Source organism: Pristis pectinata, chromosome 15 (assembly GCF_009764475.1).
Source record: "Pristis pectinata isolate sPriPec2 chromosome 15, sPriPec2.1.pri, whole genome shotgun sequence".
Lineage (NCBI taxonomy): Eukaryota > Metazoa > Chordata > Chondrichthyes > Rhinopristiformes > Pristidae > Pristis > Pristis pectinata.
In genome coordinates this window covers 21,429,636-21,452,899 of record NC_067419.1, presented here as the reverse complement: position 1 = coordinate 21,452,899, position 23,264 = coordinate 21,429,636, and the positions used below count along the sequence as shown (strand labels likewise).

The following is a 23,264-nucleotide window of genomic DNA, read 5'->3' as shown; positions in this document are numbered from 1 at the left end:
ACCACCTCTGACACTTCTCTTCCTTTTCTGGAAATCTCTCTCTCCATCTCAGGAGTCAGACTTACCACTGACATCTTCTATAAACCCACCGACTCTCACAGTTACCTTGACTACACCTCCTCCCACCCTGTCTGCTGTAAGGGTGCCATCCCTTTTTCCCAATTTCTCCACCTCTGCCCCATTTGTTCTAAAGATGAATCCTTCTACTCTAGAGCTTCTGGAATGTCTTCCTTCTTCCAAAAGCGTTGCTTCCACCTTGCCATGGTTGAAGAAGCCCTCACATGTATTTCCTCCATTTCCTACACCCCCCCCCCCAACCCTGGCAGAACAGCAAGAGAGTTCCCTCAGTTCCCACTAGCCTCCACAACCAACACATCATCATCTGCTATTTCTGCCAGCTCCAAACCGATCCCACCACCAGTCACATCCCCCCTCTCTACCTTCCACAGGGACCACTCTCTTCAGGGTTCCCTGGTCTGCTCATCCCTCCCCACCCATGCACCCCTCCCCATCCCCTGGCACTTACCCCTGCAACCTTAGGAGATGCAACACCTATCCTTTCAACTCCTTCCTCACCACCATCCAGGGACCTAAGCAGCCCTTGCAGGTGAGACAGAGGCTCACCTGAACCTCTTCCAACTTGTTCTACTGTATTTGATGCTCACAATGTGGCCTCCTCTACATTGGAGAAACTAAACGTAGACTGAGCAACCTTTTTGTGGAGCACCTGCACTCTATCCAGAATGGCCATTTAAAGCTTCCAGTTGCATGTCATTTTAACTCTCCATCCCACTCCCACACCGATCTACCTGTCCTTGACCTTCTCCATTGCTGGAGAGATCACATGGTAATTGAAAGAACAACATCTCATTGATTACAACCCAATGTGTGAATATTAAAGTGTCCAGTTTCAGGTAACCCACACCCCCAATGTTCTTCTCCCTTTGTTCATCCCTCCCATCTCCTCCCTCCATCTGCTCATCATCCCCTCCACATCTGGTTCCACCCATTACCTCCCATCCCCCATGTACTGACAGTCTTTCCTGGTGCAGGGTCTCAACCCAAAATGTCAGCTTATACCTTATACCTCCATAGATGCTGCTTGACCCGCTGAGCTCTTTCAGCACTGTTTTTTCCAGAGGAATATGGACAGGTTAAATGAATGGACAAGGACAAAGCAGATGGAACACAATGTAGAAAAATATTAAGTCACCCACTTTAGTAGAAAAAATAGAAATACAGAGTATTTTTGAAGTGGTGAGAAATTTAAAGATGTTGGTGTTCAAATGGACCTGGTACAAAATTGCTGGAAGTTAACTTGCAGGTTCAGATGCAATTCAGAAAGGAGACTGCATGTTGGTCTTTATTGCAACAAGATTTGAGTATAGGAGAAATACATTATTCAAATTACATGGATCCCTGATGAGGCCCATCTGGAATACTGTGTACAGGCCCGGCCTCCCTACCTCAGAAAGGATATATTTGTGATTGAGAGAGTGCAGAAAAGATTCACCACATTGATGCCTGTAGTAGCATGTTTTTCATAAGAGTATGGATTAAGTAGACTAGGTCTATACTGTCTAGAGTTAAAAAAAGATATGATCTCATAAAACTGTGCAAAATTATTCTAGTGCTTAACTGGATATGTAAGAATCTATTATCTTCCCCTCAGGCTGAGGTCAATCTGCCGTTCAAGCCTCACACCATCTTCCTGTTCTCTGCCCATGCCCTGATTCCTTTGTAGTCAATCTCTCCACCTCAAATATATTCACTAATTTCACCTCCACACCTCTTTGTGTTAGAGAATTCCAACAATTCACAATCGTCTGGGAGAAGTTCCTCATCTCCATCTTAAGAAGGTGACCCCTTATTCTGAAACCAAGCTCCATAGTTCCATATTTCCTCACCAGAGGAAATATCTTCCCAACATCCCCATTGGGATCTTATGTTTCAATAAGATCACCTCTCAATGTTCTAAACTCCAAGGCATATAGGCTCAACTTTTCCTCATGTCAACCTGTTCATCCCAGGGAATCAAACAAATAAACCTGCACTGCCTCCAGTGTAAATATGACATTCCTTAACTATGCAGGGCGACACCACACTCTGCATTCCAGGAGCAGTCCCACCTGCACTCTGTAAAACTGCACAAAATAAGTTAAAAGGTGAATATTACTTGCATACCTGCATGGTAACTCTTGGTGTTTCATGAACTGAGGCTTCCGGATCCCTATGTACTGCAACATTTTCTAGGAGCAGTTGCTGGGATGAAGTTTCCCCCGGCTGGTGTGTCTAGAACCAGAGGTCACGGCTGCAAGATAGCTCAGGAAAGTGGCACTGAGGAAAAACATCAGGCATGATCTTGCAGAATGCCAGGGGAGGCATGAGGGGCCGAAAGGCTTCCTCTTCTTTGTATTTTTATGATATACTGGTTTTGTGATGGGTGAAAACTACCAAAACAGCTCTATTCACAAAAATGAACACTTAATAGATAAACAGAGACACAAGGGATTCTGCAGATGCTGGAATCTGGAGCAACACACACAAAATGCTGCAGGAATTCAACAGGTCAGGCAGCATCTATGGAGGGAAATAAACAGTGGACGTTTCGGGTCGAGATCCTTCATCAGGAAAGGAGAGGGCAGAAGCCAGTTTCTCCTCTCAGCTTCTTGCATCATTCCCTTTCATCCCCCTCCCCCCCCCACCTACCTCCCCCCTCTCACCTGGACTCACCTATCACCTGTGAGATTGCAGCTCTCCCCCTCCCTTTTTACTCTGGCTTTTGCTCTCTTTCTTTCCTGTCCTGAAGGGTTTCAACCCGAAACGTCAACTGTTTATTTCCCTCTGTAAATGCTGCCTGACCTGCTGAGTTCCTCCAGCATTTTGTTTATGTTACTTAATAGATAGATGTTTAAGTTAATGTTAATGGCACCTGTTGCCCAGTGTACATGAACTACTGCTGAATAATGTGATATTGGTTGACAACAAATAAACATATATCAGTGTGGGTTTGAGCTCTCTCAAATTAAAAGTATTCCACCCTTGTAGATTAAGTTAAAATAGATCTGAGGGAATTCTTAGACTCTGGAAGAAGCTCATCATGGAGACACATTATCATATCCATGACAAGTTCATGAGTAGAAGCACTTACTTTGGAAACTCCATATAGAACAGGTTTTGCAAACCCAAAATGGTTAATAAATAATCTATATAGAGGCAGTTTGAAATATTCTTCTTCCAGTCCACTCATGATATGAAAGGACACAACTGCTGTACCTTATCTCACAGCAAAAGATTAATAAGTCATTCTTTACTTTCTCAGTGAAAGGCAGAGGTTACAATTTCAGTGATTGACTGATCTAAAAATTCATTAAGACACATGAATGTTACAGTTATGTATCTCTGTGGTCAAAGAACAGTGGGGAGAAGTAATTAACTAATGATGATTGACAGAACTGATTTTAGAGCTTTTATACTTTGGTTGGGAAGGCACTTGAAACACTTAGGTTATAGTTAGCAATCTTAACACCATGAAAGTCAATAAAAAATCATTATTTATTAACCTACAGATGTAGTAATAAAAGACATCTTAATCCCTTATAGGTTGATGTGGTTAATCCCATAAATTTGTTTTAAAATTTTGGCAACAATATGGAGGAAAATAGCATAGATGTGCTCAAGAGAAAACTAGATAAGGACATGCAGGACACAGGAGTAGGAATCTATATCAACAGGGGATGAATTAGGATAGGAAGAGCATGGAGTATAAATGCAGACAGGGTTGAATAGCCTGTTTTGTGCTGCACACTCTTGCAATACATGGACTTGCTGTTTCCATTCATTATTGTGGAACAAATCTTTTACTCTGGGCATGATGGGGAATGTGAATTGCACAGCATGTGTAAACCACCAATCAGTACTGCTTATGAGATGCAATCTATAACCCTGACCATACATTCTCAAACGCACTACAACCAACAGTACAGATTTGAGTGATGGCAGATATGTTAGTTTTCTTTCGTTGTGAACCTGAAACTGGGGTAAATGCAAACTCTGCCAATTCAAATATTAAATTGTATTCTCTTACAACAAAACCAAATCTCTCTGTAAACAGCACACTTTGTGGAAAGATCAGAAGTTTTTTAACCTGGTAAGGATTGTATCAGCAATTATTTTCCAACAAAGAAAATAATTTTGAATGTAACATCAAAACATTATTACTTTTATGATTAAAGAAACATAACTGTGCAATCTGCATATAAAAAGCAAATGTCCCCAAACGAGAGAGTATCTACTTGGTATTTTCTTGCTTTTTATTTGGACCAGTGGGAGATGTTACGTTCTGCCAGTCCTCTTCATTAAAAGGCTGACAGTTCACAACTCAAAAATCAGCAATAGGTACTCTAAATGTTGATTTTAATAAAAGTGCATGAAGAATTTCCACAAGTTATATAAGTTTCTTCTTTCCTGATGGCACTATAAACAGACCTGGCAAAAATGGTGATAATGAACAGACCCAAGTAGTTCTTTCAACAGTCTCTCTGCACAGGAACATCAAAAAAAATCATTCTTCTTCATCTAGATCCTTTATTTTCACATCTATATGTTTGTAGAATCGCCATGCCTTCAGGTTGCAGTTTTTCAACATGGCACCAAGCTGATTCCCTGGACCAACCTCAAACGTGTCCGGAAAATCAGTGCCCTGTTCCCGCTCATACATGGCATGCAAGGTCTGTTCCCATTTCACAGGTGAAACCAGCTGTTTCACCAGTTGTTGTTGGATGTGTTTACTGTGCATGTACTTTTTGGCATCCACATTGGAATAGACAGATATCAGGGGTTTCTCCACACTGATTCCCTTCAGGACCTCCTGGAGCGGCTGAGTTGCCGACGCCATAAGACGTGTATGGAAGGCACCACTGACCGGCAGCAATTTAGTGCGGGAGAAGTGAAACTTTCGGGAATTTTTCTGCAAAAATTCAAGAGCCTGTGGAGAGAATGAAATATTTTTAGAGTCTCAACACTGTAGGGGGCTTCAACCAGAATATGCTCACCATTAATACTTTAAACAGCCGCATACACTTGGATTAGGACATTTTTAAGCAAAATCTACTGTCAATGGCATCATCTACAGACTCCCCTCAAACTAGTACAGACACTGCATGAAACTTGAAAATAACCATAGCGGTCAGCTGAATCCAGTTTTTTTTTCTCCTTCCAAGTGTTCACTTGCACTTTTCCCACTGGGAATCGCTGGACGCCATCAGACACAGAAGGCACAGGTGCTCTACCTCTCTCATATCCAATCAGCTAACTCAATGCAGGTCAGAGCTGGAAGCTGGCACCTGCTGGCTCTACTGAACTTTGACATTCACGATGCCTCTGATAAACTTTAGAAATTACATAAAACTAAGTGAAACTGAACATTTAAATGAGGAGCAGCAGCTGAAAAGGTAAATGAAACAGAACTCTGAAGCAAACTAGACATTTTGGTAAAATTAAGGACAGATTATCTACATTTGAAAAGAGACAATTAATATAGTCTTCCTTCTATAAGCTGCGGTGTAAAATGTATAAAAGTCAAACTACAGATATGATGGATATTCACTGTCCAGGCCCAGGATGCTTATTGCTAACCTCAGCTTTTTAGCATAGCAGAAGAAACGGTTTGAGATTCAAGATGTTTATTGTTAAATTGTTTAAATTCCTAACTAATACTCTTTGCTCATCCTCTTTACCTAATCAGGAGAAACAACATTGCTTGCAGATGTTTGGTTAAATAGATGATTGGTTAAAAAATGATATAAATATTAGAAGGCAGTAAGGGTGGGGAGGAGTTACAGAGATGAAGACATAGGATTCACTCCTCAGCCTCAACCTGAGAAAGGTTCTCATCCCAGAGCCTTCTTTTTGCAACTGATTGGTATGTTTTTCTAGTTTGTAAGAATTGTACCTGTGTTTTGGAAATCCTTTGTAGAATTATAATCTCTGTTAGAATTTACTCCTCAAAATAAAATGTGCTCCATTTAAAATCAAATAACTGTGTTTAATCTGCTTTGTTAGTTGGATGTATTTCCTCTTTAGTTGGGTGGGAGGACCCGCTGCTCAAAATAGTGATTATTGACAGAAAAGGGTACTAGTAGGCACTTATAACTGATAAGACTTAAGGTCTTGACTTATGTTTACGACTCTAGAATGGGTACACTCAATATCATGACACAGATCCACACTGTCATCACTTAACCTGAAATAGTAATAGGCCTGGTGCTTGGAGTATCAGAGTCTGTCCAATTGCATTTCCCTTTTGGACACAGGTCTTCTTCTTCCTTTCTGTGTAGTCTATTTGTGCCTAGACGCATCTGTGTATGTATGTGTATGTGTTTTGCGTGCACACATATGCATTTCCTTGCCAATGCACCAGAATCCCAGAAGCTCACTATCTTCATCCCATTCACAGAATTCACACACAGGCATCATCCACTCCTCGGAACTAGAGAGGGAGCAAGTCATCTTTTGCTTAGCAATAGCAAAACATTGCTGAACCCTTCTTTATTTCTAATAGTGTTTCCTTGATGCAATACATATTCATCCCCATTAGATGGCAATATTTTATTAGGATGGAGATCTATGATTTTAGTTTATGAAGCGATGGAAAAGGGAGGTCAGTGCATTGTGGGCCAGCATACATTTTGTTCGAAAACCCAGTAACATCAGAGGCTCAAAGTATCATGCACTAATCAATAACTCTTGCACTCTGATAGCCCTTCATAGTTCACACCTCATAGCTGCGGGAATGAAGGGCTGCCAGGCAAGAATTGTGAACTGGTAAGGTCATAAGATGAAGACTGCCTCACCTGAAGGACAGTCGAGTAAGAATTTATATGAAAGAGACCTTCCACAGGCTGGCTCCCAGTACCAAATTCCACATGGTGAGGACTGCTTAAACAATTCCCCTTTAATTAACACAGAAAAAGTCCCTACAAGAATTGAGAAGGCACAAGTAACCAAACTGTCCACTGGCAATGGGTGTGTGGATGAAATGCCCAGGAGGGTCGAAGAGCGATGCCACTGGGCACTGTGGGGCTCCTCCGTGCATCTGTAGATCCAAGAAGGAATGAAAAAGATTGCAAACTTTGTGCAACTTCATGTCCCATTTTTTTCTTTCTAAATTATTTCTCATTGAAACTGTATCACATATTCCATAAAAATGTAGCATTACAAGATCCATTTCCAAGGCAGGTATGCTTCATGCCTAAATCCATTTTATATTTCTTTGAAGTTATGAGATCATTCTGTTCCCACATCCATGGAGAGGCCTCATTGATCAAATCAAGCAGCAAGCCTCTTCCACTATCCCTCTGCTAACTGCCAGTTTAATAATACCAGTCTCCTTGGCAGGCAGAGTAGCCTGCTTCTGCACCCATTGAAGTACAGTAATTAATCAATATTACTGAGAGTGCCAGTGAGTGACAACCAAAGGACTGAACCACCTTGACCAAGATCAGCACAGTGGACATTTAGAGAGCTAGGCTGGGGCATGGGCATTGTGAAAATTATTTTCAAATTCAGATTACTGACCAAGCCTTACTGATTCTGCATTCAGAATTGTAATTTTGTACAAATATTAAATTTTAACCTTACAACTCTTTTCTGTAGTGCCACATAGTTTGAACTTTTTTTGACATTCCTTTTAATATTTGCCCTGTAAGTACTATTGCTTCTCTACAATCCCTGTGACTTAGAATCACCCTACATTATTTTATAAAGAAAATGAGTTGTAAAATGTAAAACACATTTCCATAAGTGTTCCAGTCACAGAATATGTTAAACAAGTTATAACATTTTCTGGACACAAAATGTGCTGCTTTCTTAGATCAAACAAGATCCTGAAATTTAATGTTGCCATCTCATTGCTTGAATTTAAATCTACTCTGAAATTTTGTGATAAAGGTCCATTTAGGTCTTCAATCATTATGTTGAATTATTTTCAAATGATATTGGATACACCTTCCTTCAGCTTCTGAGAAAGATATCTGTGCTCACCTGTAAGTGTCCTGCAAGCACACGTCCATTGGGAAAGAGGTAGCTAGCCACTTCACACACAGGGTTGTCCAGTCCCAAAGACTTGCAATGTTCTCGAGCTTCCAGGCAGGCAAAGTTATACCTTGCTTCTGCTCGTCCCACAACAGACAACATACCACTGGGAATGGAGTCTGATGCCTCCTGCATGGCCTCTGCCCGTATCTTCACTGCATAGAGAGCTAAGATGGAAAACAACACTAATGAACACAGTGTCCATTTCTAAACATTCAGCTTCATTTCAAGGCAACAACTGGCTGCCTTTAACAACACAGTTAGTTAATCAATCTTTAACATAGTGCGGAGTAATGTTGTTTGGATCTAAATGCTTCCTGAAATGCAGAAAAGGATTGATGCTTACAATAATCTTCTTAAAAGTGATGTAAAGACAAGATAAACAAAGAATGTACTGATGTTGTAAACTGTTAAAGGGTTTGTAAGATTACAAGATATTAAATGCTCCATCAACACACTAATATAAAAAGTCAAAACACAAGAAGAGCTTTTATGAGGTTGAGGATACAAGGTATTAAATTCATCAACTCATTCACCAGAGAAGATGAATATTGAGACAGTAAAATTATTGGAAGTGGGTGAAAAACAGAAAAGCAGATATTGAGTTGTGGCAATAAAGAAATTACTCAAATTGAAGAAAGTGATCACAGCGACATAATGGCTTTATTACATACGATGAAGAGATGTCCTCATGTTCCCACAAACCTGAGGTCATCCAAAATCCTGCAGCCTGTTTCTGTACTGTGTGAATCTGTGACTCTATATCATTTCATCTTCAATCACTTCTCAATATTAATTTTCTTATCAATGTAGGAGTCTACAACTGGAAACTCATTTGTTGATCATCAATTGTTTTGAGTCAATCTTTCTCAGCCTCACCTTCAGCAAAGTCCAATGCCCCTGCAAACACCAGCGCAGCAAACTCTCCCACACTGAATCCTGCAGCTCCAACACACCTCTCTACCGCCTAAAAATGCAGAAAGAAAGATAGCTACATCAAAAACACTATTCCACAATGGAGGGTGCAGCCAGAGTAAAACAGTTACATATTCTTGGGTCCAAAAAGCAATGCCAACTCCATTTCAAATTTAAAAAAAGAGCTCCCTATCTACATCTTCAATATAATTTGTTCATCAATCTAATGGCATTATTCATTTGGTACTAGCCTAAACAGATCAAGATGGATTCACATTTAATTCCCAGTCATTTGCTCCATCAGCAGATGCTGGAACAGGAATATTACAATTGCCAATAATGACACAGGCTAAGAAAGGAGAAATAGTTAGCTCGACTTCATATTCCTGAATGTCTGATGGTAATCCTTGCTGACAAGAATCCTTCTGCCATTGATTGGGCAGGATCAGGGTTGCTGTGTTACCTTTCACAAACGGTCTGAGTGGCGTACACAATCTTGGCTTGTGCACAAAGAACAGATCTATAGACAGAGAGGGTAGGAATAAGCAGATCATTTTCAGGTTGGGAGGCTGTGACAATTCGGCTGCCACAGAGATTCATGCTGAGGCTCCAACTATTAACCATCTGTAACAATAAGACCAAATGTAATATATTCAAGTTTGCTAATGGTACAAAGCTGGGTAGCAGTGTGGCTTGTGAGAAAGATGCAGACTGGCTTCAAGGGGAAATGGACAGGCAAAGTGAATGGGCAAGGAGATGAAGAGGGAATCACACGGAAAATGTGACGTTATCCATTTTAGAAAACAGAATGACACAGTGTGTTTTAAATGATGAGTGAGTGAAAGGTATTGGTGTTGAGGCAATCACTGAAAGTTAACATGCAGGTTACAGCAGGCAATATGTTAGCCTTTATTACAGGAGGATTTGAATGCAAGGGAAAAGATGTTTTAGAATTATATTTAGAATTATATTGGACATCGGCAAGGCTGCATCTGGAATACAGTTTGCAGATTTGGTCTCCCTACCCAGGGCAGGATACATCATCAGTGGAGGGAGTGCAACAAAGGTTTAGCAGATTGATTCCTGGAGTGGAGGGAGCTTGTCCTATGAAAAGAGACAAAGCAGGCAAGCCTATACTCTCTTCAGTTAATAATAATGAGAGGTGATCCTGTTGAAATATACAAAACTTTTGTAGGACTTAACGGGCCATTCAGAAGTGAGATAAGAAGAAATCTCTTCACCGAGAAGGTAGAATCTCCCTTGAAATTCTTTCTCAAAAGAATCAAAGTTCAGTGACTGAGTATATTCAAGACAGAGGCCGATGGATTTTTGGGCATCAAGAGATATGGGGTCAATGCTGGAAAAAAGTAAAAAGCCATGATTTTATTGAATTGCACTGCAGGCATGAGGGACCAGATGGCCTGCTCTTACTTCTTTGGTTACCAAGACCATACATCAACCAAAAAAAAACAAGGTCTCAGGAACAGGCAGCATTCCCTCTGAAGTTACAAAACCTGGCAGAGACAAACTTTGGACACAACTCAGAAGTGACAAATGGAATTCAAACTGGCAAAGTGTGACTTAATACATTTGGAGGTAAAAGACTGCAAGGGAATGCACGATAAATGGCAGGAACTAAACAGTGCAGGGATCTTGGAATGTGCGTCCATAGATCCCAGAAGGTAGCGGGTTAAGCAAGCTCTCCACGTTCAAAGGTCCGAGCATCCCTGGAGCTGAAGTGCTGTGTGAGAATCACCAGTCACATGGCACTGATTTATAAATGAGGGGAAACATGCGGTTGTCCCGCCAGTACTGCTTGTGTTCTTGAAATAAAATGCAAAAAATGCAGTTCATGGGGAAAAACATGCAGAGTTTAAAGCACAGGCGGTCCTTACTTCAGGGTTTTCAGAATTGAGTCTTTCCACCGCCGCCAAGGACGTGACAAAGACGGCGGGCTGACAGTGAACCGTTTTATTTAACTCTTCCTGCGGCCCGTTCACACACAAGGAGAGCAGGTCGTAGCCCAAGATCTTGTGGGCGGCCTCGAACATCTGCCTGACGCTATGGTACCTCTCCAGACCTTCGGCCATTCCCACGAACTGGCTGCCCTGGCCGGGGAAGAGCAGCAGCGAGCTTTGGCGAGGACGGCGCTTGTCAGGACGGCCGGCCCGGCTCTGGCCGTCCGGCGCCAACAGCTCCGGGATGTCGGGGGGAGGGAGATCGGGGCACTGCCAGGGGGAGGAGGCCGACAGCTGCCTGTGGCCACTCCCGGCCGACGACTGCAGCCGCTGCCTCCCCACGCAGCGCCATGCACTGAACCTCATGCTCGGCAGCGCTGGCTGCGGATCCGAGCCGCTGCACACGGCCAACCTCCGACCTCCGCACTGAGCAGCACGTTAATGGGTGCAGGCAAAGCAAGGTCGCTGCAGCTTCGTTCCCACCCCTGAAGCAGTCTTGTAAACACCAACTGCAGAAGCTGGAAATGGGCGCTTGATCTGCTGGGCATTTCCAACGTTTTCTATTTTAGTTTTAAACACTTAGAACTGGTACATTGGCCCTTCGCAACAAATTATCCATACTTTAGGCAGAAAGCAGGTCGGCTGAAACCCCGGACCTCTTCCAACTTTAAATTATTTTGTCATAATTCGTGTGCTTTTCTCGATGAATAGTTTATTTTATACTAGTCCTTATTTAATAACACTTGACATTTTCCCTTCTATCGTGAAATATTTTTGTTAGTTAAGTTGCTCCAACGGCACTTCCCAGCTGGGCGATAATTGTGAATTTGACTAAATTGATTTAATTTACTCAACCCAAGTCATTAATATTAATTATAACATTTTTGATCGAGGACCTTTTCACCTCCGTCCTGGATGTTTGGAATTCGTCTTCAAATATTTTGTAAAACAACGATTGCTTTTAGGTATGGGGTTAGTATTGAATTGATGTAGGAATGATGTCAGTTACCAATCATAATCCCACTATTGCAAATTGAGCAACATTAATGTACTCATTTAACCGCATAAGGAAGATTCAACTAGTTCACTCATTAATTGGTTTGAGTGCTGAAAACCTTTCGAAACGTGTACGTTTCGTTAACTACCAAGAATGATCTTCATGGCCTGTAAGGGGTTTTTAAATTCACGACATGGCTGAATGTAAAGGGGCTCGAACCGACCGGCTTTGGGGAATGAATATTAACAGCTAATTATCACAACAAATTTACAATAAAGAGGAATAATGTATATAATTAAAAATATAAACGTGTTTGTGTAAACCATTTACAGGAATAAGTGTTTTTCTTAGCCACTTAGAAGAACACGTATTATAATTTAGAGACTCCATCTAAACGCTAACAGGCTTTTTATCTTTTAAGATGTTGATCAACTTGCTATACGTTCCCGTTTTGTGTTTTATGGCTGTTAACCAGCCATTCCTTTTAAAATTTTCAGCCAAGTCTCAACAGGAGAAACACGAGGATGCAGCGTTTACTACAGCCGTGTTCAGCTTTCCTCCTGAAAACAGTCACCGAGGACGGTATTAGTAGCTACGCTCGGAGTCGTCACTTCCAGGAGACATGGGCCCTGGAAACCACTCTATCCGAACCAGCAAATAGGTTGTAATATTGATGAATGACAGCGAGGAGAGGTCAGCAAGATGAAACGTTAACTCTTGTCTCTGTGCATCGATGCTGCCTGACCTGTTGAGTATTTCTAGCAGTTTTTTTCTCACTTGGCGGGACTATGAACTCAACGCACCGGTTGATTCAGTGTGACAGCAGAGGATGGGGCCGGCCTGTGATGACTGACAGCGAGCGCCAGGGCAGAGCCGTGTGGATTGCGGTGGCAGTCGGGCTGAGACGTGGAGGGAATGGGCGGTGCACTTGCGATGAGTGACGGCAAGGCCGGGGCGGAGCTCGGGCTGAGTGACAGGTTGGAAATCACTGCGAAGGAGCGGAGCTGGAAACTTGGGAAAATTACATCAAACCAGCTGCTAGGTAGGAATTACTGTTTCTTTTGTAAGAGCACGGGCACTGAACTTTCCTCTGTTCTTTATGCACTGGTTGTACTCAATTCTAACAAACACGGGTCCTGTTGTTAAGGGGAATAAGGGTGGAACCTGGCTTCAGTCTTCTGTACTGGATGGAGGTTTGGAAAAGTTACATAATTGTGAAAAGTTACATAATTGTTCAAAGTAGAGAAGGGCGAAACGCACAACTACAGCGAAGTTAACATGACATTAGTGCTGGACAAATTTGATAGGTACTATGAAAGTACGGGTGAGCGAACAAAATACAGCGCGTTGTGAATGGAAAATAGTGTTTGACCAAGTTGAACAAAGAAAATCATTTATAGGCAGTAAGTAGATATGATCTGGAACCCACGCACACAAAAGACCAGGAAATGCTGGGAATACTCTCACGTGAGGCAACGAGAAACGAGTTAACGCTTCGTGATGGTTCTTGGAGCCGAAATGTGAACTCTGTTTCTCTTTCCACAGATGCTGTCTGACCTGCTGAATGTTTTCAAGCATTTACTGTCTTAAGATTGCCAGCATCTGCAATGTTTTTTATTTTCACGTTCTGAAACGTATTGCCTAAAGTGCGGAGGATGTAGATTCAAGTGCGTCTTTCAAAGAAAATTGGCTAAATATTTGAAGATTAAAATAAATTGCAGGATAATGGGGGAAATAGCGGGGAGTGGGATCGATTGCAATCCGCACGGACTCGATAGTCCAAAGGGCAGCCACTTGTGTAATAATTTTGTGGCTCGTTAATGGTGGGGCATGAGGACCCTGAAAGCTTTGCTACTATCTTCCGCTGAAATGAATCTTGGCCACCTCCTAAAATCTGCACCAACTCAGAAGCCAGTCTTCATTCCAGTTTAATTTGCTCCATGTGATATCATTACACTTTAGTACAAACACAGGCAAAAGAAGCTGAATTTTGGAGGCATTTGACTGAATTCATTGAGAAGTCCTGGTAAAATTGGTCAGTGGTGTCCAGAAGGAAATTCACCAGAGGCTGAAGTCATACCTGATATAAAGGTTATGGTTGTTGGAGGGCAATCATCTGACGTCTAAGGCTCATTTTAGGACTTCCTGAGCGATATTCTGGTCCAGCTGCTTATTAATGACTTTATTTTTGATCATTAAGTTATAAACAGGGATGTTCTTGGACGATTGCAGTGTTCAGTTCCATTTTCAGTATCCTGATTGAAATAAAATGGTCAATATTCAGGCATGTGCTGATGGTGTCAGAAAACATTCACACCACAGAAGAGCCAAGCAATGTCCATCTCCATCAAGAGAGTTCCTAACTCCCTTCCCTTGATGCCATCATCCTTTCGGGATCCTCCATAATCAATATTTTGGAAAGGGCTGTAATAACCAGAAGTGTATCTGAATCTGTCACATAAATAACATGCTCACAAGATTGGATGTTCTATGGTAATTGTGATTTGCCACCTGACTTCTGATCTACCAGTCACAATAGCATGAGATGCATGTTATCCAACATGTAAGTGGCTATCCACCATTTTAAATATTCCCTCTTTCCATCATTGGTGTACTGTGGCTGCAGAATGTACCATTTCTGAATTGTGTTGTACCAACTATCCAAACTTGCAATGCCTGGCTGAATGATCCAGCAGACTGGACTGAATTTTAGAGGGATTAGGTAAATACTCAGGTGAGTTCCCTCTTTGATTCCCTGATGCACTGGTGGGAAGCAAACAAGGAAAAAAGGCAAGAAGGTTTTTTGTTTATCCTCGAAGGTGCTCAGAAAACGAGGAAACTAACCGTCAAAAAAAATAATGCAGCCTTTATTCTTGCTGCTGTTGAATGTCAAAGAGGAGATCCAAGAGGTAAAAAGCCAGTAAATCACTTTTCACCTTGGACTCCACTGAGACCATCTGCCGATCCAAAGCTCACTCCGTGAAGCCAGGTGAAATGTTCTTGTGCTCTATATAGGAAACACAGCACATTCTCCCAAAACTCCAGGTCTCTATTTTGAGGGTTTTAGATGACAGCCACTGGCAGAATGTGGATCGACCATTGAATGGGTGGGGCTGGTCCCTGTGGGAGAAGTAAAACTCCTGGAAACAAAGGCTTGCCGGTTGAGTTGTTCTTAGCTCTGCAACACTGGATAGGCCCAGACCTGCTGGAGGTGTACAGTGCTATGCTGTTAGTTGGCAGCCTGCCAGAATCCATGAGGAAGTGAATCCACATCCTCACCTATGAGCAATAGGGACAGAGGGAGGAAATCGCAATTTGACAACAAAATTCATGACTTAATATGGATCAAGATTCTGTCCAAGATCATCACCAAATGAGACAAATATGCTCTGGGGCAGGTGATCCACCTGAACCAGATGCAATATACCTGGCAGGAAGACCTCTTGCTCTAGTCAGGATATGATCACCTATGTACAGGATGGGAGATGGGCAATAGAGATAATAGGGTAGTAGGGAGTAGGACACTGACTCTGTCAGCTAGGACCAGGACAAGGCCATTGGCAGATTGTCTCATGTACGTGATGAACGTGCTCTCTAGTATGGAATTTGGGGGGGAGTCTGCAGTTTGATGGTACAGTCCCAGTTAATGGGTGGGAAATGGAAAGCTTCCTGATTAAATCTGAAGTGAGGGATGAAAAACACAATGATGCTGGAGGAACTCAGCAGGCCAGGCAGCATCCACGGAGAAAAGCAGGTGGTCAACGTTTTGGGTCCTGAAATGTTGACCGCCTGCTTTTCTCCATGGATGCTGCCTGGCCTGCTGAGTTCCTCCAGCATCATTGTGTTTTTCATCTAGATATTCCAGCATCTGCTGTCCTTTGTTTCTCTGAAGTGAGGAATGGCTGTTCTCTCCTTTATCTTTCTATGTTGCATAAAGTCTTTTCTCATGAAGGCTGTGATCCCAGTTGATGAAGGGCCTCGTTGAAAGCCTATTCATGGATGAGGCAGCAATTTCTGATTGGACCCACTATCTGTCCAGAGATTGAGCAGCATCTGTGACTAGTTGAAACTTGCCTCAGAGGCCAGAGTGAATCACAGCAGTCCTGCCTTCAGCCACACAAGCCCAGTGCTTTTGGAAATCCTTCATTAAATCTCTCAAGCCTAAAATGCACATCCAATTGCCTCTGCGGAGATGATTGTATGCAATGGAGTGGTCTGTACCATCCAAAGTCCACTCCTGCATAAGTAGACTTATCTCAGCCCCTGTGGCCTGTTTCTGCATAATGTTAGGGGGATCTCCCTGAGCAGGTCCAGCCCTTGGCCTCTCCACTTCCCTCTTCCTTCACCCACCCTTAAACATTTACCTAATCAAACTTTTAGCTGATCCTCCCAATCTTTCTTTAGTTTGGAAATTTATTTGACTGAATGATAAGTAGTTAAGATAACTTTGACATTTTTATTTATTTAAAGGTGATTTTTGATTATATGTTAGTGTTATTTCTCCAGCTAAATGGAAGTGACCTGCCTTCAGTATTTTACATGAGCCTGGACACTGAGTTGTCGGTTTTTGATCTGGGACAACTACAGAATTTAATTTTCCGTGGGGCATCGTAAGCAGTGAGATATCATCTTAAGCTAAAAAGTGAAAAACTCAGCCCAGGTTATTGGGGAAACCTGTGGTTTCTTTTCCCAACTCCTCAGATAAGCCCAACTATAGCACCTGAGACACAAAGGACTGCAGATGCTGGAATCTGGATGAAAATCACTATGTTGCTGGAGGAACTCAGCAGGCCAGACAGCATCCATGGAGAAAAGCAGGCCTGAGCCCCTGAGTTGCCATTTTTGAGAAAACCAACTGAACACAGAACAGAGATTGAAGTTAGTGTCTTCCTCATTTGCACAGTCAATGCCCTTAGAACTGAGCCATATCAATAGGACGTTTGATTATTGGTGTGGGCCCTTTGCAGTTCTTCACTTACTTGGATAATGGTCATGGATTTTTTTTAAATGTCACATAGCAACTTTTACTCTCCCGGTGGAGGCCTCGGAGGGGTGCAGAAGAGGTTTACCAGGATGCTGCCTGGATTAGAGGACATGTGCTGTAAGGAGAGGTTGGACAATCTAGGGTTGTTTTCTCTGGAGTGGTGGAAGCTGAGAAGAGACCTGATATCACTTTACAAAATTATGAGAGGCATAGATAGACAGCTGGTATATTTTTCTCAGGGTTGAAATGTCTAATACCAGAGGGCATGCATTTAAGTTGAAAGGGGCAAAGTTTCTAAGGAGGTGTGCACAACGGGTGTTTCTTACACTGACAGTGGTGGGTGCCAGGAATGTCCTGCCAGGGGTGGTGGTGGAGGCAGATACAAAAGAGGCGTTTAAGAGACTCTTAGATAGGCACATGAATGTGCAGAGAATGGAGGGATATGGACCATGTGCAGGCAGAAGGAATTGGGTGTATTAGCTTAATTAGTTTGGTACAACATCGTGGGCCGAAGGGCCTGTTTCTGTGCTGTACTGTTCTGTTTCAGATACCTGAAAGTGGTTTCCAGCCAGATAAATGTTTTATTTTTGAAGGATAGTCACTGTAGAAACGTACCATAAGTACATTTGTGATAGATTTACTGAACTGATGTTGTTACTAAGGCCAGTTCATTAATATTTTAGTATCAATGGAAAATGCATCTTTTTCACATTCTTTTAAATGTCCCTAGAAGAGAATTTTCTGTTCACACAAAGATTTTCAGCCAACTTGTTGATACTAAGTAGAAATTGCCATATTCTTATCAATAATGTTAGAGTGCAACATTGTTTCAAAATGTATTCACAAAGTGCTGAGCCCTTTGCAGATAGCCTTTGGATGAGTATTCATTGGAAATCTTGAATTCAGATTCTTCACTTAAAATATCCCAGTCGGAAAGATAAGGAGAAAGGATAAACCAACAATCCTTGAAATAGTTTAAGTGAATTAATGTTGGTTAAACCTGTATTTAATCTGGTTCTTGTTTTGGACTATCTGCTAAGGACATTACCTGTATATATATTCTGTTCTTAGAAATGTTGAATTTATTCTAAGATTTGAACTTCTCTTGAAGACTTTGATGGTTGAATATTTCTGTCTCTTTCAGATCTCCAGGATGCCATCAACTTGGGTACATGCTTTTGGTTTCACTATATTACCTCACACTGCAGCAATTATTGATCGCTCATATCAGGAAGAAATTACTGGCTGGTATGCAGGCCTCAAAAAGCCATCTTGGTGTCCACCTAACTGGGTGTTTGGCCCTATGTGGGTAACATTATACACAGGCATGGGGTACGTAATGGTTCAATCTTGCACCCTATTTTGTTTCCTTTAATATATTTTTACAACCCAAGTCACATTAATTGATGTGTTTCCTTAGTTGAGGGTTCCTAAATATGCAGTGTTTGTTGCTTGTGAATGAAAATTAAGTACCTGAAACTTAAATGCTAATAGTTAAAGAAGAAATACATTGGCCTGTAAATTCTTCCTTGCAGCAGCACTATTGCATTCTTTTCCAGTTCTCAAGGAATTCAATAATTGATTTTCCTACAACACCTTCTGGTGTGGTTTGGTGCTGATTTTCCCTGCTTTAATAGGAGACCTATTGAAATAAGCTGATATACTGGATGATAAGGATGTTAAGTTCAGGAGCAACGTCGGGATTGTGCCTATGGAGGAAACCTTCGGCCCACACTGACTTTAAATAGCAGCTCAAACTCAGACATACCAGGTTGTGTACTTGATTTGCTATGGCCACAATTTGTTATATATTTTGTTTTCAATTAGTTCAAACTTCATTTTCATTCCATCCCAGTCCTAATTACTGACTGGTTGATTTGTTGAATCAACTCTTGCCGTCAGCCTTAGGCTGAACTCCAGGTCAGAAAGTGATCTGCTGAGATCTTTGATGTAATGGTTGAACCCAATATACAGGCTGCAATATTAGTGCAGGACTGAGGGAATGTTAGACTGTTGAAATTGTTATTTGTTTTGTATGCAGTTACATTGGGTCTTCCCAATTCAGGTTTTAAAAGACAATTTTGAAGAAAAGTGAAACGATGGTGGAGCTTCAGTCTTCTGTTACCGATTTATCCCTCAACCAGCACTTTAAAACAGATTGCTGTTTGTGGGATGGCCTGTTTTACGAAATGGCAATCAAAATTCAAAAGCTTGTAAATCAAAAAAACTGCAGATACTAAAAATCGAATATAAAACAGAAAATGCTGGAAATGGATCTCGAGATGGGTTAGCAAGAAACATCCATTACAAGCACTTGACTTCTAAACCTATTTCAGCCCATGCTGTCACTTGGAAGGATTTCATTCCATTCTCCCAGTTCCCCATCTCCATCTATCTGCTTGGATGATGAAACTTTCCACATTGGTACCTCTGAGGTGTCTTCCTTCCTGAACCATGTCTTCCCCTCTACCACAGTTGCCGGAACCCTTGACCACATCTCATCTATTTTCCAGACCTCTACTCTCACTCTCTCTCCTACCAGGCAGAGCAAGCATAGCATTCCACTGATCCTCATTTTCCATCCCACTGGCCTCTGCATTCAATGATTCATCCTCTGTAATTTCTTCTATCTTCAATGAAATGCTACCTCTAGACACATTCCCCTCCCCCTTCAGCATTCCCTTTGCATGTCCCTCGTCCACTCTTCCATCTTCACCACCCACTCTCACACAACCACAGAAGATGCAACACCTAATTTTACACCATGTCCCTTCCCACCATTGAGAGACCCAAGTGAATTGCTGAGTGTTTCCAGCATTTTCTGCTTTTATTTCAGGAACTAAAAGACAATGATAAATCAACTAAAATCAGAAATGTGCAGAAACCCAGAACTGAAGGACATAAGGGATCTCTAAGGCTGCATGAGCTTAGAAAGATTGGATGAGGCGAGGTCAGAGGGATTTTAAAACAATGGGAATATTAAAATCTTCCAGGAAAACAAAGGTGCCCACACTTAGGTACCTCATTGGATCTGAGACACTTTGGGATGTTCTGAGAACATCAAACACCCCTATTATATGCAAGGTTCTTCCATGTGACAGACCATAAACACCTTTTTATTTGTGACAATTTCTGATCCTGGATTGTTTTCTGATTATGGGCGTTACTCATCACTTCTCAGCAGGGCGTTAGATGGAGTTTTTAGGAAACATGATTTCTGATGTCTGTAGATGGTGAAATATAAAGTGGCCAAGCTAATTTGCTTCACAAATTTAATTGCTGGCTACATTACATAAGGGGCTGCAGCCAAATCAGACAAAGGAGATATTAATTAGAAAGGGGAAGCAAAGAAATGCCTGTCCTTTTCCTTGCAAGAGAAAAAGATCCATAAAAGAAATTGTACAATAATGTACTTGAAACATACTTTCACTTTGGATTTTAATGCTGGACAGATACCCTGAAAATTAGAAAAAGTAATTTAATGTCTTGTGCTAACTAAAATTTCCAAATAATTCTCCTGAAATTATTTTACTGAATCTCTTAAATTTGCAGTGACTAAAAAGCTACAGGCTCTGTAAATATATACTTTAGCCCTGGTTATTAAATTCCAGAATATTTTTCATAGTAATAATTAATCATAGTAACTTATTGTGTAATCACTACATGTTTAATGACGGTAAATGCTATTCTCTCTCGTTCTCTTGTACTTTCCCATATTCTCAGAGTGCAGGCCTTGTTGAAAAATATTCACGCTTATGATTGTTACATACAGTCAGTAATTATTGTGCTAACTCCACTGTATTCCGTATTCAGGTATGGCTCTTATCTGGTGTGGAAAGAACTGGGTGGATTCACTGATGAGGCTTTGGTTCCACTTGGTTTGTATGGAACCCAACTTCTTTTCAACTGGGCATGGAGTCCAATTTTCTTTAAGGCACACAGAATCGGACTGGTATGTATATAAATACTATTAAGAGGAAAGAGTTTTTTTATATTCAGGTGACAGAAATTCATCCTTACAGAATCCACAAATGACTACCCAAAAATAAGATATAGAATAACATTCACTCTCAGAATTTGGGGAAAAAAAGTAAACAAATAGAAAAATTTTTTTTCAACTCGTGTTTCTTGATGCATGCACAGATGACATGGCTTCACGTTACAGAAAATCACAATATGAACTGTTTTCTAGGAATGCAACCCCTTCCCCCCCCCCCCCCCCCAATGCTCGGGTTGCCTGTACTTCCCCTGAGGGTTCTCTTACCCACTTGAAGTATAGACTTTGTACCGGAGTGTTGTCTACACTCAACTACCTTATTTAAATGATCTTTGTTAATTGCAGAGCTTTGGTAGGGAATGTTGGTGTGATACTTGACTGCAGGGAGCTTCATGGTGAAACCCAACCTTGTTCTGTTTTCCAACTCGTAGACAAGGACACAGAGGGCAAACCTGGTCAAATATTTACTTCTACCCTATTGATTTTAGTGGACTCCACAGAAATATGAAATTGTCACAGTCTTTATAGCTGGTCTACTGTTCTGTAAATCCTACCTGCATCTCTCATATTTTGTTTGCCAAGAAGCTTGCATTGAAGCTCTGGCTGAGTTTGCATCCTCCACCCGAACCCCTCCATCCCACCCTCCCCATTTCCCCATATCTCCCTAAGCATAGTTTGCAAGTTGCCATTGTTTTCATTTTGCAGGCAATTTGAATATAAGCTTTAAAAAGTATTCCCATATAATCACTCACTTAAATTTCACATTTAAACCTTAAATTTGTCAAATTGTCATTGCCTCTTTTCCCTCTTTCTCCAACCCATCCAGCATTCCAGAACTATTTGTAACAGAACTCGTCTGTCAAACAGAAATCCACAGAATAACTGTTGGTGTGAAGTTGCAGCTGGCCCCATGTTATGTAGCCTATTCTAATAGCTTAAGGCAACACCATTACTGGGCTTCAGCTTTTCAACCACACACTATGTGGACAGGCACTGGTTCAAGTTACTGGTTCAAGCTGCGTCACATAACTGAGACTTGTTCCTCGGCTCCTGGGTCAATCTAATGTTACAAAACTGTTTACAAAATGGTTTTCTTCAGAGTTTGAACTCTGTTTCCCACAAGGTAAAATTGATGGGTTTCTGATACACAAATCTTCTTACATGCTGTTTAAAACAAAAAGTCACAGTTTGAAAAACAGAGTGAATATACATGCACAATAACCAGTCTTGCTAAAGAAAACCATAATTGACGGCCCATACGTTGGACTTCTGAAAATTTTCTCAGATCCTGAAAATTTTCTCAGATCTGTGAGGTCTTTAGGTGCTGGCAGGAAGGGGTGGGATAACTTTTACCTGGTTGATGTATCGCGGTGAAGTAAGTACTGTTATTAAAGAAACGTGAAAGAAAACAAAACCTTCCATTTGTAGTGATATTAAAATCAATCTCCTCCATCGTGTAAGTGATTTGAGATGACTTGGGACATCTTAGGACTGGTTCAGAGAGTGCTTTTTTTTTGGGGATATTTAATATCTGTTTGTTGGTGGTGTTTGTGACCTATGACCCATAGTTCCTCCAAGTTCTATATGTAAAGTTCTAAGTGTTTCACTGATCTCCAAACCATTACAGGAGCACCCATTTGTACTGACCATCTTCTTGTTGTTGTTGCAGGCTTTTGTTGATTTGCTTTGTGTTTATGGGGCAGCAGCAGCTACAACTGTGGCTTGGTATCCCATCAATAAAGCAGCTGCCTGCCTAATGGTTCCTTACTTGGCCTGGTTGACTTTGGCTGCTGCTCTTAACTACCGCATCTGGAGAGACAACAAGGACAAGGAAAATTAGTGTTGTTCATTACTCTGCGATGTTGAATTCAGCTTGGTAAATGGAAGAAAGAACTTTGTACTGCTGTTTCTCATATGTAGAGAGTTTTTAATATTCTTGCTCATAGTTCATACTTGCATCTCACTTGATTTGGGTGTTTTATTGAAATACTAATAATTACAATTTCTATGTCGAGATCCTTCTGTTAATACCCATCTCAGTGTTTTCTTTTGCACAAGTCATGGAAGCCAGAAAAAGCATTTCAATATCAATAAAAATTTTCTACATCAGCTCAATAACATCATTATATAATTGTAATCACACTCAGTGAAGGTCTTCCAAGAATCTTTGACTGCCCTACTGCTTCTACGTGGTGTTCCCCAGGTGACTACAGCCAGGTTGCTTTGGTGATCATTCCCTCAGTAGAGTAGCCATAAAGGGTTCCCTGCTGCCCCAGATTCAGGCTGCACCACTTGTGTATTGAGTTGACAGGAGGGTTA

General features: G+C 41.4%; 2 protein-coding genes across 2 annotated transcripts; one reads left to right on the top strand and one right to left on the bottom strand.

The window, feature by feature from the left end:
* Window positions 1-4,292: 4,292 nt before the first annotated feature.
* Window positions 4,293-11,417, bottom strand: mcat (malonyl CoA:ACP acyltransferase (mitochondrial)). Its single transcript, XM_052030420.1, has 4 exons — window positions 10,905-11,417; window positions 8,974-9,061; window positions 8,044-8,261; window positions 4,293-4,987 (listed from the first exon to the last, which is right to left on the bottom strand). The coding sequence occupies exons 1-4, from the start codon at window positions 11,331-11,333 to the stop codon at window positions 4,565-4,567; spliced, it is 1,158 nt and encodes a 385-aa protein (XP_051886380.1). The 5' UTR covers window positions 11,334-11,417; the 3' UTR covers window positions 4,293-4,564.
* A 1,197-nt stretch (window positions 11,418-12,614) lies between these two features.
* LOC127578512 (translocator protein-like) lies at window positions 12,615-23,054 on the top strand. The gene is made up of 4 exons (XM_052030646.1): window positions 12,615-13,006; window positions 18,093-18,280; window positions 20,762-20,900; window positions 22,615-23,054. The coding sequence occupies exons 2-4, from the start codon at window positions 18,102-18,104 to the stop codon at window positions 22,783-22,785; spliced, it is 489 nt and encodes a 162-aa protein (XP_051886606.1). The 5' UTR covers window positions 12,615-13,006; window positions 18,093-18,101; the 3' UTR covers window positions 22,786-23,054.
* The last annotated feature ends 210 nt before the right edge of the window (window positions 23,055-23,264 follow it).

Coding starts and splice junctions, on each gene's coding strand:
- mcat (XM_052030420.1), bottom strand. CDS start 11,333: ATGAGGTTCAGTGCATGGCGCTGCGTGGGGAGGCAGCGGCTGCAGTCG. Junction 9,062..10,904: donor TCAATTCTGAAAACCCTGAA/GTAAGGACCGCC, acceptor CTGCATTTTTAG/GCGGTAGAGAGGTGTGTTGG. Junction 8,262..8,973: donor GGCATTGGACTTTGCTGAAG/GTGAGGCTGAGA, acceptor TTTCCATCTTAG/CTCTCTATGCAGTGAAGATA.
- LOC127578512 (XM_052030646.1), top strand. CDS start 18,102: ATGCCATCAACTTGGGTACATGCTTTTGGTTTCACTATATTACCTCAC. Junction 18,281..20,761: donor ACATTATACACAGGCATGGG/GTACGTAATGGT, acceptor TTCCGTATTCAG/GTATGGCTCTTATCTGGTGT. Junction 20,901..22,614: donor AGGCACACAGAATCGGACTG/GTATGTATATAA, acceptor TTGTTGTTGCAG/GCTTTTGTTGATTTGCTTTG.